Genomic DNA, 19,971 nt, shown 5'->3' with positions numbered 1-19,971 from the left:
ACAAATGAAAGGTGGGGTGGGTGGAGAGTTGTGACTTTTGTTGGTAAATAGCCTGTTTTAGACTGAGAGGAGGCTTTAAATGGATATACTTGTATTTTAGAGAGGCAGCTGTGCAGGGGAAATGCATCAAGAACATGGTTTCATGAAACCATGTAATGAAAATTACTAAATAACTCTCAACTTTTAGTTATACACCCAAGTATACTGCCATATGGGTTATGCTCGCTTGCTGCATCCCGATTTCATTTCATCAGCTATGGAAAAATACTACATAGTCGGGTCCACTTCGTCTTTGTGAGCCTTTGATTTACCAGAGATGTGCCTCAAAAATGCTTAGACTGCATCTGTTGATGCAGACTTGTCTGTAAAAAGGCAATTATTGAGTGAGGTTCAGCACATTTGATTTTTATTTAAGTGGGTGTCTGTGTGTGTTTGTCAGTGCTGATTCAAAATGCCTACATTTGAAGACAAGAAATGCTTTTAACTTACCAACACGGAGATGAATTAAATTGCTAAGCTGCTTTTCCCTTTTCATCAAAACGTACATAAACACATAAGAACGGGCACCTACAAATCTAAACCTACCATATTCGAACTGCCGTGTGGTCCAGACTGCTTGAGGATGACAGACAGCTTCCTCAACCAACTGTCAACATCTCCCAGCAAAAGCCTCAGGAGATTCTAGGCATTTTCTACTAAACCATTTCTCTTGCAGAGACCTGGTAACCCACTGCAGAAAAATAGAGCATAAACACCATTCTGATGTGGAGATGATGGTGTTGGCTTGGCCATGTCATCAGAAGTGAGAATAACTCCATCACAAGGCATCTCTACATTCAACACCAGAGAGAAACACGACAAAGGCTGACCTAAAAACACAGCATGGTGTCCTCTAAAGCTACAACACCATCAAAAAAGACAGACAAAAGTGAAGATCCTTTGTGTAATACTGCGCAAAAGTCTTGAGTCCCTACTCATTTCTTAATATTTTGCTAGGAACCCCAAACCATGACAGAAAATCCACCGTGTTTTACAGATGTCTGTAGATGCTCACTCTTTTACCTCTCTCCTGACGTCCCACACATATCGACAACAGTTCGTACCAACAGTTTCAAATTTGGATTCATTAATCTATAAGACCTCTTGCCACTGATTTTCAGTCCAGTTCTTGTGTAATTTGGCGTACCTCAGCTGTTATATCTTCACTCCGGGTTACTAGTATAACAATGATACTCGGACCACGACGTAACTTGAGGTATTTATTATAACGGCATAACTTAACATGGAGCTAGCCCGAGCGACAGCCTAAAGCTTCTTTCCCATAATGCATCTGGGCCTGGCCGCTACGGGTCCCGTTATAACCCAAAATACACAACATCTCCTCCCCTCTTACAAAGGATGTACTACGAAATAAACAGGTGATCTACTCACAAACTTCAGTCTTCACTGGCACATGACAGTAATAGCCTCACAAACATTTCACCTCTTATTAACTGTAAGGTTACAACACCAACTCTTTTAATTGCTATCTTGGGGAGTGAGGGTGGACTACCTCAACCTCCCCCATGACCCATGGGGATTATTCTGCCCCGTTCATTTGGGTCAGGTGCCATCAAATAACTCAGACGAACAGGAGGCCGCCGCTCTCTGTTGGGGTATCGGCGGTCTGTGGTAACGTCAGTCTGTGTGCTCTCTTGTGGAGCCTTTGTTCCTGACACCGAAGATGTCTCAGTCTCTCTTACAGTCTCATTTACAGGTGGAACCACTGTTCCTGATGTGGTGGAGTTCTCTACTTGTGTGTGTGAAGGAGCTGACGAGTCGATGAGTGCATTTCCAAGATCTCCGCAAGACCCTTCTGCAGACACTGGTGCGGACCGGAGTAGCTGATCCACGTGTCTTCTCCACACTCCATCGGCCACCTGAACTGTATATGAAACTGGACCAGTTTGAGCAATGACAGTTGCAGGAACCCACTTGTGTACTCCTCGGTAGTTCCTGGCCTGCACTGACTCGCCGGTGCTGAAGACTCTGTCCTTGACCTTTTGACCCCTGTACATGATTTGTTTCTCTTGTTGTTTTTGTACAGTGTCCTTCACAGTTGAGGGTTTCAAAAGATCAAAGGTAGTGCGCAGATCTCTTTTGAACATTGCGTTGGCAGGAGATGTCCTTGTGGTAGCATGTGGACTATTCCGGTAGTTAAGCAGAAACTTGTGCAGTCTCTGATGCAGTGTTCCTTGGCCTTGTGATGTTTTCAGTGCATGTTTCATTGTCTGAACAAACCTTTCTGCAAGACCATTCGTTGCAGGATGGTATGGAGCTGACGTAATGTGCTGCACTCCATTAGCCTGTAGGAAAGCCTCCATTTCCTGTGAAACCAGTTGAGGTCCATTGTCAGAGACTATCTGAGTAGGAGATCCAAACCTACTGAACATTTCTCCTAGAGCTTCTATGGTCTTTTCAGTGGTGGCTGATTTCATGATGGTCACTTAAGGCCATTTACTGTGTGCATCAACAGCTACAAGAAACATTTTGTCCTCATATGGACCTGCAAAGTCAATGTGTACCCGATGCCATGGCTCCTGTGGGAACTCCCAGGGATGGAGAGGAGCAAGTGGTGGGTTGTTCCGGACCATCTGACACGAAGAGCAGTTCTTAGCAATCTCCTCAATCTGTTTGTCCATATTTGGCCACCAAAAATAGCTTCTCGCTATTTCCTTCATTCTCACTATTCCACTATGTCCTGCATGCAGTTGCTTCAACAGTTTTGGTCGCAATGACATGGGAATGATGACTCTCCTCCCCCACAGCAAACATCCCGCCTGAACAGAAAGCTCCGCCCGCTTTCCCAGGAAAGCCTTCAGGTCTACACCCTTACGTGCAGGCAGACCCTTAATGATCCAGTCCAGCACTGCTGCCAACACAGGGTCATTTCTGGACGCCTTTTTCACCTGCACAGCCGAAACAGGTGCTGTCTCTACCTCCCTGAAGTAGAGGATCTCAACTGTGTCAGAGACGGGTTTTTTAACAGGAAGGGGTAACCTGGACAACCCATCTGCATTGCAATGAGACTCCGATTTGCGATACTTGATGTCATAAGAATGTCCTGACAATATCAACGCCCACCTCTGGAGACGTGAAGCAGCAAGAGATGGAATCCCTGTATAGGGTCCCAGGATGGTTGTGAGAGGCCTATGGTCAATAAACAGTGTAAACTTCCTACCGTACAGGTACTGGTGGAATTTCCGAACACCGAATACAATGCTCAGCGCCTCTCGTTCCAGCTGAGCATAGTTGGACTCTGCTGTGTTTAATGTCCTTGATGCGAATGCAATTGGCCTTTCTTCGCCATTTGGGAGAATGTGGGAAATCACTGCCCCCACCCCATAGGGAGAAGCATCACAAGCAAGCTGAATTGGGAACTTGGGATTGAAGTGGGTTAGCACCTCAGATGCAGTCAGTGAATCCTTTGCCTTTTGAAAGGCCTCTTGGCAGCTTGCTGTCCACTCCCATGCTTCTTCCTTGCGTAGCAGGTTGTGCAGTGGTTTCAGGAGTGATGCCAAGTTGGGTATGAACCGTCCGTAGTAGTTCAACAGCCCTAAGAAAGACTTTAACTGACTGACATTTCGTGGTGGGGGTGCATCCACGATTGCTGTGATCTTCGAAGGTGCAGTGTGAAGTCCATTTGCATCAATCACGTGCCCTAGATATTCCACAGATGACTGGAAAAAGTCACATTTCTCCTTACGGACTCTCAATCCGTATTCCTTCAGCCTCTGAAGGGTCGCATCCAAGTTGCGCAGATGCTCTTCATCATCTGCTCCTGTACACAGGATATCATCCAGATAGCATTGCACACCAGGTAATCCGCTCAGGATTTGATCAATCGCTCGTTGAAACAATGCTGGAGCTGATGTGATGCCAAAAGGCAACCTGCAAAATCTGAAAAGTCCCTTATGTGTGTTGATAGTCAACATGTCACGTGACTGCTCTTCAACGTGCATTTGCAGGTAAGCTTGGTTGAGATCTATTTTGCTGAACTTCTGTCCTCCACTCAGACCAGCAAATAAGTCATCAATCAGCGGAAGGGGATACTGCTCTGCTGTTAATACAGGATTCACGGATACCTTGAAGTCTCCGCAGATCCAGATTCCGCCGTCCTTTTTAGGAACTGGAACGATGGGCGTGGCCCACTCGCTGGTCGTAACCGGCTCCAGAACACCATTCTTGACCAATGCGTCTAAATTAGACTCCACCTTGGGCCGAATGGCGTACGGCACAGGTCTAGCCTTCATAAAGACTGGCTTGGAGTCAGGCTTGAGATGCAGCTTCACTGTAATTTTTTTCATGCTGCCCAGTTCCTCACGAAAAACCTCCTGGTGTTTTCCCAGTATGGCCTGTAGCTGAGAGGAACCATGCGACAGCTTTCTCACTCCTTGCCAGTTGAGTCTGATTGTTTTGAGCCACACACGTCCCATTATAGCAGGGCAGTTCTTCTGCGTAACATACACAGGCAGCTTAGCAGTTTGGCCATTGTATTGAACAGTCACCTCTGCCATTCCTTTCATAGGCACTCGATGTCCAGTATATCCTTTAAATACTGTGTCGGAGGGTTTGAGTGGAAGGTGCTTCAGACATGTCCTATAGACATGATATGACACTAGTGATGCTTTTGACCCAGTGTCAATCTGCATTTTTACAACATGTCCCTCCAGTTTGGGCTTGACCCAAAAGCCGTCTGAGGTTTCATCCACCTTCAGTATTCGCACAGTATTTATTGCAGACAACACTTCTTCATCTGAGGAGTCATTTGCTCTATCCTCATGAAGCTTAACTGTGTGAACATGTCTTTCTTTTTTGAATCTTGCAGTGCCTCTTTTATTTCCAGGCTTTGAGTCCTTATCCTTGCACCTTTTGTTCCTGCATGCCCGTGCTACATGACCTTTTTTTCCACAGTTGTTGCAATCCATTTCCTTGCACCAGCAATCACTAGCAAGGTGTCCTAACTTGCCACAGTGGAAGCATGGTCCCTGTGCATTTGCTTTACCATTGTCTAGGTTGTGTACTCTGTCTGTGGCATGTAGCGCATGGGCTTCTTTTGATGCCATTTCCATGGTCACACCGATAGTAATTGCCTTCTCAAGAGTCAAGTCACTTTCCGTGAGCAATTTCTTCTGTGCAGCTTCATTTCTCAAACCACACACGAGTCTGTCTCTTAATGTGTCATTTAAAACATCTTTAAACTCACAGTGTTCAGCTAATTTGCGTAACGATGCAACGAACATTGTGACAGACTCACCCTCTTCTTGGTTTCGCTTGTGAAACCTGAACCGTTCAGCAATCACGAGGGGCTTGGGCGAGAAGTGTTTGGTCAGTGTGTCCACGATCTCTGTGAAACTTTTATTGCCTGGCTTTGCTGGCTGTAGCAGGCTCCTTAGCAGGGTAAAAGTCTTTGGGCCTATCACACTCAAAAAAATGGGCACCAGTTTAGCATCCTGTATGTCGTTAGCCGCAACGAAATATCCAAAACGCTCCGTATATGAGCTCCATTGCTCCGTGCTTTCGTCGAAGGGACCGATAGGGCCAGTAACTCCAGCCATTACTCGGCTCCTGGTTGAATGGCACTCTTCCCCTCACAACTGTTCCTTTTCGTAACGTCTCTTTTACCCGTTTATGTTTTGGTTAACGTCACTTACGGAGTCTGCCTTCGTCGTCCTGTCCGCTGTACATTCCTCCCTCCGGCGCCGTCTAACACCAAGTCAGCACGAGGCATCAGCAGGAAAAAAAAAGTGTAAAACTCCAAGCGGACTGCAGCATCGGTCCAGACGTCCTCGTCGCCACTTTTGTTATATCTTCACTCCGGGTTACTAGTATAACAATGATACTCGGACCACGACGTAACTTGAGGTATTTATTATAACGGCATAACTTAACATGGAGCTAGCCCGAGCGACAGCCTAAAGCTTCTTTCCCATAATGCATCTGGGCATGGCCGCTACGGGTCCCGTTATAACCCAAAATACACAACATCAGCCTTTGCGCCCTGTTTTCCTTCCTTAAAAACAGCTTCTTGACACATACCGGTCCATTGAGACTATTTCCGATGAGGCTTCAGTGAATAGTAGGTGGATCAACTTAAGGGAAAGATACATCTCTCGGGTACTTCATCAGCTTTTTGCTGGATTTCTTAAGAACATGACTTCCAGATACTGGTAATCTGCCGTAGACGTTTATTTATTTTGGCCTCGCATTTCTTCTTTTGTCCTCCACTCGTCCAGCTTCCTCAAAAAACACACTCCACGCAGTGCAGAGAGAGATATTCCAAGTTTTCAGCTAATAGCTGTTTGCGAGTCACTTTGTTGGTGCCAAAATAATATTTTATGCCTGTCAAACTGAGTTATCAGCTATTGAAAATGGAAGAAATTCTTAGTTTTTGCAGCAGACTGCTAGCAACAAAATACCTCAACATAAAGAAATGGGGGTGGAGGTGTGTAAAGAGCTTTGCACAGTACTGTACCTGTCCTACATGGCAGACAAATAGCATTCTGGACACTAGAAGACACATAAATACACAACCAGTATGAAAAGTCATCCATATGCGGGTCATCAATTCTTTATGAATGAGTGTCACATTCTCATGATTTAAACCCTGAACTGACAGCGGTCACTGAACCTGCCTTCCACTTCATTAGAGTCATTGACACATTCTTAAACAGTGCCACTAACAACAGTAGCTCAAGTGAAACCAACACAGTCTGACATTTTGCTGTCGGGATTACTTGTGATTGTTACATTTACCCCTAACTGATGGACTCCATGCTCACTATATTACTTCTTCCTTTTTTTCCATTACAGCTATCCTTTGCAGCGACAACTCCTGTTCTAGCAGACAAGAAAAAATACCCCAACTTCTTCCGCACTGTTCCGTCAGACAATGCCGTGAACCCAGCGGTGGTGAAGTTTCTCAACTACTACAACTGGAGCCGTGTGGGGACCCTCACACAGGACGTTCAGAGGTTCTCAGAGGTCAGTTCGTGCTGTTTTCATAAATATACTTTTCTTTTTTTTTTTAATGCTGTTAATGCTCCATGTTTAGTGTTGACCAAAAGTTCAAGCAGTTCACTAAAACAAATCCATCATCTATATCAAAGACTACAGTGGCACCACCTTGTCATTAATACTAAAACTAGGTGAAGTTCAGTGTATTTGATTGATAGTGAAAATACCCTTAATGGTTGGAATGAATACTTTTTCTTATTACATTTCTACTTATTGTGGATAAAATATACATTTACCAGGTGCAAGAGGAGTTAAAATCTCCCACTGGTCAAAGGATATGCACATAATTAATACCATGGCTTTGCATTATTGCCTTCAGCACTCTCAGTCCCAACAGGGATTCTTGTTTAGCAGGCGTTTGTTCTTTTTTAAGTTTGTGCGATAACAGTGCTGTTTACCAGCGTTTATGTGTGCCGTCCTCCTATCGCCTCTCACTGGGAGACATGTTTTCATTTTCTGAAGGTAGAGGTTAAATCACAAAACAGTGACTATATTATCATTCAAGGAGATTTCCATCTTGGCTTGTTCAGATGAGGAAGCCAGTAGAAATAACACTCTTATTACTACTTTAAAACAAATCATGGATTAGATGGAAATTATTTAGGCTTTGTGCACTGTACAGCTGTCACTAATGAATGATTATTCTCCAGTCACATGAAAGGATGCACACTGGATTATTAGGGAATGGAAAGGTAAAAAAAAAGATGAACAAACATTTCCATCCACTGGTCAAGGAACAGATGAAGGCAGAACAAAACCAAAAAACATGACTTGTTTCCATATAAGTTGATCCTCATGTATGATCAAATAAAGATACAGGTAGTTGAGGGCAATACAATTCAGAGTTGAATGTCCCAGTTTGTTGGCTCCACCTCCAGAAATCCGACACAGATTTTTCCACTTCTTTTGACCAAATGGAGGCGTTGTGTCCACCTCCTGTCTGTGTGTGTGATTGTGTTTTTCTCTAACTTACTAAAACTAATGAGTTGACATTCACATCCTGCTGCTCTCTCTAGCTCTCCGTTTATATATATATATCTGTTAGGGGTGCAACAATACACAAAATTCACGGTTCGGTTCGGTTCGATACTTTGGTGTCACGGTTCGATATTTTTTCGATACAAAAAATGTTCATGCCTTTTTAATTTGTCATTTATTAAAATTATAAATATATATTTTAACTCAAAAGTACAGTTTTTAAATTTAATGTTGCTGAAACAACAAAGTAATAAAATATATATATATATCTGATTGAGGAATCACTCATCTTTGGAAAAGTGAGTTTATTACAGAGAAACGGCTCTTTCCAAAATAAAAGCTATACTATACGCTTCTTCTGGGCTATATTCTCAGCAGCATATTAAACAGATCAGGTCCCCATAAGGAGAATCATGTGCTAACGGCTGTCTAAATGACTCGGGTAAAGCTTGTAGCATGTGTGCTTGTTGTTTTTTGTCTGCTTCCACTTGTCTTTGCACTAGGGTGATGTCGGCGTAAATGTGCAGTCATATTCGTTGTGTTCCCACTAGTGCTGTCAGCATTAATCTCGTTGAAATGACGTTAACGCCACATCACGGCAAATCTCTGTTAACGAGCTACCGCGGATCGCCCCGTGCGTGGGGCTGGACGGCGTCAACACGTTAACGAGCTAACTGCGCTAACACACTAGTTCCCACCAATGTAATTGAGCATTGCGGTGCACATCCAACATACTGTTTTACTTTTGTCCATGACGCGCTTACCTTCAGGGTCATACGTCACATGAAAACCAAAATAGTTCCAAACGCCAGATCTGAATTAGGGTGGGGGAGGTTCAATTTGCCATGTTGCAAGGAGAGCTTAACTTCTGTCTCGCTAGCTTGCCCTGCGCTCAGTGAATCTGCGTTCGACTACTCCGCCTAGGCTGCACTGTCGAGCGCAGATCCACTGAGCGCTCAGCACAGACAGCATCGTCAGAAGGAAAGTTGATAAAATAAATTAAAAAATTTGTATTGTTCGATACGATACATATGCGTACCGAACCGAAAGCACTGTATCGAACGGTTCAATATCGATACGAGTATCGTTTCACCCCTAATATCTGTAGTAGCTTCTGTGTATATAACTGAGACCAACCACACTTATATCCTTATTTTTAACACCCATGTCCCTTAGACTTCAGTTGTTGCAGTTCAGAAATAAATATAAATACAGTTTATTGCATGTATAAAGAGATAGTTCTTACTGAAGATAAACCAGCCCTCGACATCAAAGACAGTGACGCGCTGGGAAAATATTTCTAAAATATGTCCTGCATCGCCTCCAAAACTGAATTGCTGCTCCAGCTGGAAGCAAATTCTGAGAACTGCATGATATTTAGTTCCTATTATATTTACTACGTTCCATCTGTTCTTTCTGATGTTCCTCTCCCATTAAATACGCAGAATGCTGAATCCAGCCTACATTACTAGAGCTGGCAGAAGTAATGCATGGATAGATGAAGAACATTATCTGTGTTGACTCAGCACTTGTAGCTAACTCTCTTATGACAATGTTGGAGCTGAAATATATCTCAAAGCTGGAGGACATATTTTGGAAGCTGTGGCAAGTTGGATTTCAGCTCAGGAACAGGAGGCACACAATCGTTTGCACACCATGCAAAAATCCCTTCTATTATTAAAAGCAGCTAGCAGCTTTTTAATATAAGAGAAATTGGAGAAACAACATTCAAATTGATCCACACCATTAGCTAAAGATATTAAAAGCTTAAAATCATATTATACCAAAATGGATGCTAACTAGCGAGACAAACACATTCCTGTTTGTAGGAGGGTTGAACATTAGGAAACATATCGATTTATCACACGTTTGGAGAACTACACAAACTCATGGCACAAACATATCACGTCGGCAGCACAGGAACATTCTCCTAAAAGAGCCTTGTCAGAGGCATTGAAAGCATGAATTTCAGAAACATATTGTGAGCTCTTGCCTCCAGGCACTGGTTGAAAACAAAGTGCTCAGCGGCTAAAGGGTGGGTGGTGGAAGTGGGGGTGTGTATAAGAAGTCTCACTGCAAATCTCAGAGAGACCAAATCCCTTTATCGCTTCCCTCCTGAAAGCACCAAGGAGCTTAGGACGGGTGCAAGACAGACGGCACGATTCAATCAACCTGCCACGAGATTGGCCTCTAATCCCGATTTACAAATATGCAAGCATTGCTTCCGTACTTTATGATTCACACAATCCTCTGTCGAGTTCAGAGCTTACTGTTCTTTGGTTCATCGAGAAATTACTCCAGCTCGCTACCAGAAAAAGAAGAGATATAGAAGTAAATGTTATTTGAATAATGCAGGAAAACAGACATTAATAGTAAAAATTAGTGATGTGCGATACCACTGATTTCCTTTCCGATCCGATACCAAATAATATTCAGGGTGGTATCGACGATACTGATCCGATACCAATACTTTGTACAAAAACTTATTTTATTTATTGTATCTCAAATTATAGCGTCATAATGATTACAGGACATCAGATTACTTGTTCTTATCACTTAACAATGCAGAGTTCATCATATAGAAATAAAAAACTGAATTTCTGCACTATTTAAACATGTTGCCTGCCTGCAGCACTAAAGGACTCCGTGAGAGCCCTAGCAGCACCTGTCTCTCTCCTCCTCTTCAGTTCCCCTCAACATACGCTCATCACATTCTGTGATATGATTTACTCTGAGGTGTTTGACAAGGTTAGTGGTGTTGCCACAACACTTCACTTTTTTGCCATATGTCTCAGCTTTTTGTGGACGTTAAATATGTCCGCACATGACTCCAATTACGCTCAGCCATTGTTGCGAGTGCGCACCCCAGGGCTGCAAGACATGACTATGAAAGGCGGAAGAAGTAGTTCCTTCGAATGTAGATAATCCAAATGTTATAGTTTCTTTCCACTGTGTTCCTGTTAATGATAAACTACAAATTTACCCTAAATTACTAAAATATCGATATTTTAATTTGAGAATCGATTCTAGAACATAAATGATTGGTATCGGAGGAATCGATATTTCAGGATTGATCCGCACATCACTAGTAAAAATGTCATTTTTACCTACTAATAACACTATTCCAGTTTTACATTTGGAAGTTTTATATGGCAATTTTATTAATTCAGAAACATTTTTATATGAATTTTATGAACTTCAAATAAATTATATGAAGTTCATATGTTATACTCTTAACCTTCACAATTGTTTTAGTGTCACTTGTCAGTTTAAACATTTCTTTCCTAGGATCTAAAAACACAGAAAGCCAGTGTCCTCCCACTTCTTGAATATGAAAATATACAAATACACCAATACACAAATAGACAGAATCAGCACAAGAGTGGGCAGAGCTAGTCAGAAATATTTCTTGTGAAAATACTTTTTTTTTTAAAGATTTAATTAATTCTTCACATTTAACAAATATAATGAGAAATTCTAAGAACTGTCCTAAAGAAAAAACAAGTATTTTTCACTTTAAGAAAGTTTCATACCTTTGCAAGCTGATTTTGTGGTTTTTGAGCAGGTTTTTTTGTTTTTATTTTTTTTTTAATCTTAGCCCTTGCAAAGAAATATGCAAAAACACAATTTCTTTGTGATCTATTAAAGTTGGATTTAGAGCCAAATTGATATACCTAGAAGTATTCTACGGTACTGAATGTACCATAAATGATGCATGTGGGTACAGAGGCATTTGCATCTATGTAATGAGTATACTACGGACATTATTTTAATTTCCATCACCTCTACCCCAGCATTCATCACCCTGTGACATACTCCGTCCCCCTGCTGACCTACAGTGTGCTTTCCCTGGGAGACTGCTCACAAGGTTAATGTTATGTAACACTTGTTACAGATTCAGTCAGTGGCTTGCACATCACAGGCAGCAAACATACAGTATGGTGTCCCCTGAGAGTGTAACCTGTAAGCAAAAGCGAGCTCATCACTGCTATTTTTAGGCACCGGTGTAACACACACACACACACACACACACACACACATGCATATCGACTTTATGGATGAACACTGATTTTCTGTAATGGTTTGTGGCTTATTGTATTGAGAAATAAGAATAACAGAGTAACAAAGAATAACAGCTAATGTAGGTATTTGGGAATGAAGATGACAATCTACACTACACACACACACACACACACACACACACACACACACACAGAGCAATCAACATTATTGAGACTGCCAGACAAACAGGGCTCACTCAGGACCTGACTGAGAGCAGGATTAAGACTCTGTCCTCTGTCTGCACCCCTCAGAGCCTAAACGTTTAAATAAACTATGAAGACTGATAACTCTAGCATACGTTACCATCCTAGCATCCACTCAGTTCGTGTTCCATTATGTTACATCCCATAAACAGTATTCCTAGAAATGTTGTTTCCAAAGCACAATTAGGGTTTGGGAATAGCATTGGGGTTATCATTGATGATGACTCATGTCTCAGACGATTCACTGGCATAGCCTGTTTGTCCCACAACTGAATAGACAAGAGATATGCTTTTCTTTGCATCAAATGACTCGATGACTCAACATGTGATTTTGGTCCCAAACAGCTTGGCGTCATAGAGTGGAAAATTAATTCCCAAGATAATCCCACGGGTCAGTGTTAAGAGTAGCTGGCTGCCAGGTGAAGCTTGGTGATGCTGGGACAGTGAACCAGCATAGAATGACATCATACAAAGAAAATCAAAGCTGTTGTTGACGTTGCCAAACAAGGAGGCTTGACCGTTTCTGAAACACAGTGGTTCACCGTATGTTTTTAATCTTCAGCTGATTTAAATATATATTTCCCTTTGATGATAAATAATTATGTCATATGCCCACCAGAAAGCGTACCATGGATTTTCTCAACATCCTCATCTCCCACAGTCATTTTGATATAGTTTCTGTTCATATATACATGATGCACATATTAGTATTGTGTTAATGTAGAGGTATTTCTGCAGTCTCAAGGAGGTATTTCTGCAGTCTATTGATTACTAGATAGTGGAAAGGGGGTGGGATTAAATAAGCTTATGCTTCTTCCTGCTCCTTTTTGAACATGAAAGTTATTTGTAGTTGTGGTTGCTCGTTTTCCTTTTGTTTTGGTGTGTTTGTCTCTTTTTAATTCTATGTTGTTGTACCTTTTTAACATGTTCAAAATAAAGATTCAATCAATCAATGTGCTTTCTGAATTCTAGTATTTTACATGCACTGGGTGCACGTGACACTCTTTTTTTAAAATAATGTGCGTGTTTGTGTGCGTGGACCCATGCTCACAAGTACAATAGGATTATTTCTCTTCTGCATTTGCTGTCGGGGATTCCCAGGCTGCCCCAAACAATGGTGGATGCTTTTGTTACGCAGGAAAGCTGCTCACTTTTCCCCCTCCTACCAGCTTTCAATCCATCTGTCCCCTCCGTCTCTCTCGCTCTGTCTAACCGAGCGAGTCCAGCAGAATATGGATGCATTTTTCCTTTTCCATCTCGGTGGAAGAAACACAAAATCAAACCAATAAAATCCTTTTGTGACAAGGGTTTTACTCCTGCAAGTCAATGGCTTTGTCTGTCAGCCTCTGTGCTCTTTGTAAGTGTATTTTGTAGTACAGCAGAAATTTTGTGCAACTCTCCATGTCTTGCGTGTGAGTGGTTGGTATATATTTTCCCAGAAACCCATGTGTTCGACCCACACACCTTTTACAAACAACAGGCTAACCAGCTGCCGTCCCTTTTCACACTGAAGTTAGTTTCCTTTTATCCTTTAGGATCAACACTCAACGCAACACAACACAACGGGACATTGTACCTCGTCCAGACCACCAAGCCAGTTGTTACTCAAGAGCAAAACTTGGTTGTATTGATTCACATCGGCCTCCCTGTTGTTTCAGCTCAGCGAGCAGTACATTGGAGGGAATGTTTGTACAGCAGTGAGCGATGTACAGAGTGATTTAGAGCTTCCTCCGGGGGTACCAGAGGAGAAGGCGATTATGAAAGCAGACATTTGGAGACATGAGGGAAATAAAGTTGAGGTTGTTCAGAGTTATTGATTTTTAGAATTCAGAAATCTTAGTTGATTGCACAAAACTGTTGTAATGACTAATTTTAAGCTGCAGCTGACTAATTTTAACAGGAGTATCAATAGCAATAATACTGATAGTGCTGCAGTAGCTGTTACGGTTCAAATCCTGACGCCACTTTGAACTAACGAGCTGATGATTGGCCGGTGCTATGCACGCTAAAATTGGTATTTTGAGAAGAAATACCAATTTTTCACTAATTTTTCCACAGTGATTTATGTCCCATCTACAGTTTGGTCCATAAATATTTGGAGAAATATACAATTTTTGTAATTGAGCCTGTCTCCTCCACCACACCATTCATACAATCAGTTTGTGATTGAAGTGCTCACTTTTCAGCTTTTAGTGAAAGTATTGCATTGTTTAGGAATTACAGCAATTTTTACACATAGTACCCCATTTTCAGAGGCTCAAGAGTACTTGCCAGACTTGGTCAGACAAAGTTTTCAGTATAAAAATTGTTTTTACTGTAATACTTTACTGTAATACTTTACTCCAGCCACCACCTGCTTTTTTCACTCTTGTATTTGAAAATCTGAAAAGCTGCTCTGTTGGGATGAGGTCAGGTGACTGACTGGGCCACATCCCTTTTCTTTGCCCTGAGAAACTCGTGGGTTCTTTTTTTTTTTTTTTTTTTTTTTGCAGTATGCTTTGAGGCATTATCAATTTATACTATGAAACACTATCTGCTCAGTTTTGCAGCATTTTGCTAAATCTGAGCTGGGCGTATAGCCCTGTATACTTCACAGTTCATCTTGCAAAATAGCAAAGATTATGATTTTTATCCAAATACTCAACTGAATCTTTGAAACACTACAGTACAGTCTCTAAGTATTATTATAAGTCAATTCAAGGTGACTCTGTAAGGAGACTTTTGTATAGAAATGTGAATATACAACCACCATGTAGTTGAAGCAATTTAGAACACATAATTACAGGATGAACATATTAAAGCACAGTAAGTGGAAACACACAGGACTTCTGTTAGCTGTTATATGTTGTCACTGCCACCTCTCTGACGTGTCAACATGGCTCTTGGGTTGGGGTGGAGACACTGATGGCTGCGGGGCATGGCCCGTGGACACACAGGACTTTATACGATATTTTGACTTTTTCGACGTAGGTACAACTGCATTCCATGTCAGAGCCATGGTGTTGTCGTGATGTCTCAGTGTGTTGCCTTACTGGAACAGAGCCATTATTAATGGTATTAGTCACACCTGTGGTTTTCCTGCTATGAGAAGTCAAAATGTCAGCCGTGAAAAAGGGCTTTTCTAAAATCGTGGATTAAAGGAGGGAAGCAAGAGGGCCGACTCGTAGCATGTGTGTATGTGATGGCCGAGAAAAAGTGAGAGGCGGTATGATAAAACACCTCAAGCTTGCCATCCCAGTGGGGTACCTGCTCCATTCTCCATCTTCTCAGATTGAATTACCCACCATTCTACTGGCTCAATACATCACAGCAGACATACAGCTGCTGCAGATACATCTACAGCACTGCACATTTGTCTACTTTTTGTCAAGCCCTGGATAACCAGCGAAGATTATTTGAAGTGTACATTTGTTCTTTTGTGTCTTATTTAGCGAAAAACAAACTCATATCACTGTGACAAATGCACGCTCGGTATATTGCAAAAATTACAACTCCTCATTGAACGGGCTGAGGCAAATCAGGAGGAAGACAGATTTGATGTATGTGTCCGCCATGCTGAAATGACAAGCTGCTTGTCTTTCTGTGTTTTCATTCACAGTTCATGGTAGAATATGCATGCACCATTTCAGAACATTAGATGGCCTGCATCCATCTCACTTTATTGCTTTATAATGCTGTGTACAGAATACTATATGTATATTGCAACATGATTTCATCTGCTTTAAGCCAGCAGAAATATTTTCACACATTCAGTTTTTATTTGCATCTATCACAGCATTGAGCTAAATGATTGATTTTCTCTCTGTGATTTATGCATACATGATTTAATGAATCTAATGTTTAATATACTTTATAAAACTGCATTTCCTCCCTTTTTCCATATTTTTAATAGCTGCTCCGTCATAGTACCACAGTATTTGTTTCCTATAGGCTATGTGATTTAAGTTATTACACTGTTGTGTAGTTTATTGTGCGGCCCTACACTATGTAATTACATGTGCAGTGTGTAAATGGTAACATTGTCTCAAATAAACTCTGGTAGGTTACTCAAAACCACCTTTGCACATTTGAGTGCAATTGTCATGCTGGCTGATATTTTATGAGCATGTATAACTTATTGAACCTCTGACCACACTTACATTCTTCTACAGTAGACACAACTTTTCTACTACATCTTTCAGCATTGTCAGCTGTGCAAGCTGATAATATGAAGCTGCACTGATATGCCCTCATATGATCTGAGATGCAGGCTTTTGACACTGAGCATGGCTAACAAGTCAGATGAGAAGGGTGCATTTTCTGAGAAGAATTTTAAATTTTAACTCATCTGACCTCAGAACAGTTTTTTTTTACTTTGCCTCAGTCCATTTTAACTGAGCTTTGGCCCAGAGTAGATAGCAGTGTTTCTCTGGTTCTTGCTCACATGTAGCTTCTTCTTTGCACGGTAGACCTTTAACCTGCATTTGTGGATAGCAGGGTGAAGTGCGACAGACAAATGTTCTTGGAAGTCTTCCTGAGCCCATTCAGTGATTTGCACGACAGAATCATGCCTGTTTTGCCTTGCCCCTCGTGCACAGGGTTTTCTACAGATTCTCAGACTCTTTGGATGATATTATGTATGCTGAGGAACATAAAGTTGTTCCACAGTTTTTGCAGAATGGGGAACCTCTGCCCATCTTTACTTCTGAGAAACTCTGCCTCTCTAAGATGCCCTTTGATTATACCCAGTCATGTTTCTGACCCATTGTCAAATAACCTAATTAGTCACAAAATGTTCCTCCAGCTGTTTCATTTTACTACCACTTACTTTTCCAGCTCTTTGTTGCCTCAGATTGCTGTCATCAGATTCAATTTTTTCTTAAAATGATACATTTTCTCACTTTAATCATTTGATATGTTTGCTTTGTTCTACTGTGAATAAAATATGGGTTTATGACGTTTGGAAATCATTGCATTCTGGTTTTATTTACATTTTACACAGTGTCCCAACTTTTTTGGAAATGTTTTTGTAATTTCTCAACAACATTCATGTATTCTGTCTTTCTGTTTTGCAGGTGAGGAACGATCTCACAAGTGAGCTGGAGAAAGCAAACATTGAGATTGCAGACACAGAGAGTTTCTCCAATGATCCCTGTGGCAATGTCAAAAAGCTGAAGGTAGGTGAAGCAACCTAGAAACTTAAGGAAATGATCCAAGGCCAGTTCAACCTGTAGAATTCCCAGTTAAAACAAAATGACAAAATACCCATTAGGTTTTCATATTAGCTACGATTTTTCATACTGTGTAAAGTAAACCCTTTAGTATTTTATCAAGTGGATGTCTCCCTCTGTCTTGACAGTGGCCATTTAACCATATACATACAAACACATGCATACAAGTGTTTTTTTTGCATACAAATTTTGCAAGATTTAAAAAAAAGGATGCATAAAATCGATATTTAAATACTGTCTAGTGCATTTTTAGTAGAGAGTGGCACAGTAAGAGTAAAAAAAAATAGAAGTGAAGAGAGTGGAGGGGGAGTAATACTTTTTTCCCTCTACTGATATGTTGGTGGAATATATGACGTATACAAGATGGAGCAGGTTGAAAGAAACATGAGATGATGAGAGAGAGGAACGAAAATATATGTGTAAATCTGTATCTTAAGCGCTGACATTTTAAGCTGACATCACCCTTCCTTGATCAACTCTAAATATGCAATCCACAGCGCTGAAATCTTTACGGAACAATTGGATCGGGTGGATGGTTAGGTGGATGGGGGGGTTCTTACACTCTAATGGGTCTTTTTCCCGCTCATCACACAACAGTGGTTTGCTGTCTCCCCAACAGCTACATAATATGATGGGGGAAGAGAGTGACACAGATTTCGTTGTCAAGGCTGGAATTTTATTTCTTTATTTTTATGGGGGTTTTTTCACGGGACACTGTTGGTAATGTGACAATCCATGTGATGGTAAAGGCCCATGGCGTCACTTTGTGATCCACAAATAGAGCACTCACATCTGCGATATTCTTTTTGAAATATTCAAAAAGGAGACAGGCTTCGCTGCTGCTGGGCATTGTAACAGCCCTCTCAGTCGCTTTTTTTTTATTTTAATCTTTATCCCTCGTTCTCTGTCCCAAGATCCCCGTTTATTGCTGGACAGGCTGACAAAAACAGCATCAGAAAACAAAGGCAGACACGCATACATAGCACTTCTAATTTTAGTAATCTTTAGTTTGAACACAAACTAGGACCTCCAAGAGCTTTTTTATTTTTTGTGACAGAGAGCCAGTTTAGGCAGCTTGCATCCAATAGAAAGCCACATGAGAAAAAATGTCCTGAAATCTAAATGAAGACCAAAAAAATTTATTATTTATTATGCCTTAATTATTTATCGTACATTCAGAACTCTTCCCCCTCAAGTATGAGACACACCGAGGGATGGTTCATTTTTCGTTACACTTTACTTTTTTGTCTCATTAAGGCAGCAGGGGTTTTTTTTGTCATTGTTTTAATGACATTTTTATTGATATTAACTTTGTCAGGTCGTAAAATGATTGTGATCTAAAACTCAGACATCTGGCATGGACTTAGTGGCTTTAAAACCAACAAACTCACAGCCAAACCTTGTATTCAAAATTCTGTTTAACCTAAAACTAACACGACGGCACCACTTCTCAACAATAAACTAGAAGCAACCTAATCTCAAACCTCTTTCACCTGTTTGCTCAGTGTTGTACAACTTATACTGTAATAATACAACTTGTGTAGCAAATATAAACTAACATTTGGCTCCATAGACACTGTGGATCAGCTCAAGATGAATGGTTCACACTGATAGTGTAATCATAAGTTTGCCTATTTTGTAAGGCCTCTTATTGATACTCATGAAACTGATGAAGCACCTCTGCTGGCCCACATCCCCAAACGGCACAGAGCTGCAAAAAGAATATCCTGCTGCAGAGATCAAACACTCGAACCTCTTCACATTCCATTTTAAAGACTTTTATTTTGAAATCCTCACACTAATAATTGTTGTTCAGTTATTAGTGCCAAAACTTCAAATGATAGCCTTGTGTTCACCTTGAGTGAATTAGTGATCAGACACATCCCTGCAAGAGTTTATATTTCATCATATCTGCACACCACACACGCGCTGCACAGTAATCAAACAGATGGGGGTACGGTTTTAGTAATAGCAACAACACGTAGCCCAGTACACAAATCACATCTCCCACTATCTCATAAAAGACCATCATTAGTACAGTGTTTATATGTGTGTGCGGTGCCTAATAAGCCTTAAAAGTGCCTGATTGGGATTACGAGTTACAATATTACTCAAACGCTTATCACAGACAAATGACTGCTGTAAAGTTACGAACAACCCTGTCACAGATAAAGCAGTCAAGACTGCCCTTAACACTATACCCTGTGTCAGAACTATTATGGTAACAGTTATATAAAAGCTTAAGCAATGAGGGTAATTTGGGGCTCTGTAGGGCCCCAGTCCATCTGCAGAGCAACACAACACAATACACTCACTCATGCCCTTGCCCACAACTACACAGCGTTTTCATGTTGTTGCCAGGGAGGCTAGAATTTATACTGAGGCTGTGGCCCACAGCCATAGTTGGAGTCATTTGGGTTAAGTGCCTTTTCTTCAGGGAAGAACAGTGTTATCGAGTAGCT

General features: G+C 41.2%; 1 protein-coding gene across 1 annotated transcript in view; it reads left to right on the top strand.

Moving 5' to 3' along the window:
* The window catches only part of gabbr2 (gamma-aminobutyric acid (GABA) B receptor, 2), a 199,322-nt gene that overhangs the window by 86,976 nt on the left and 92,375 nt on the right, over positions 1-19,971 (top strand). The window contains exons 3-4 of the mRNA XM_084919402.1: positions 6,853-7,023; positions 17,354-17,455. Of these exons, the coding sequence (XP_084775528.1) occupies positions 6,853-7,023; positions 17,354-17,455 (273 nt within the window). The remainder of the gene's footprint in view (positions 1-6,852; positions 7,024-17,353; positions 17,456-19,971) is intronic.

Source organism: Perissodus microlepis, chromosome 22 (genome assembly GCF_051167445.1).
Source record: "Perissodus microlepis isolate ML-2025 ecotype Zambia chromosome 22, ASM5116744v1, whole genome shotgun sequence".
NCBI lineage: Eukaryota > Metazoa > Chordata > Actinopteri > Cichliformes > Cichlidae > Perissodus > Perissodus microlepis.
Note: the sequence above shows the minus strand (reverse complement) of the source record. Positions and strands in the feature narration are given on the sequence as shown.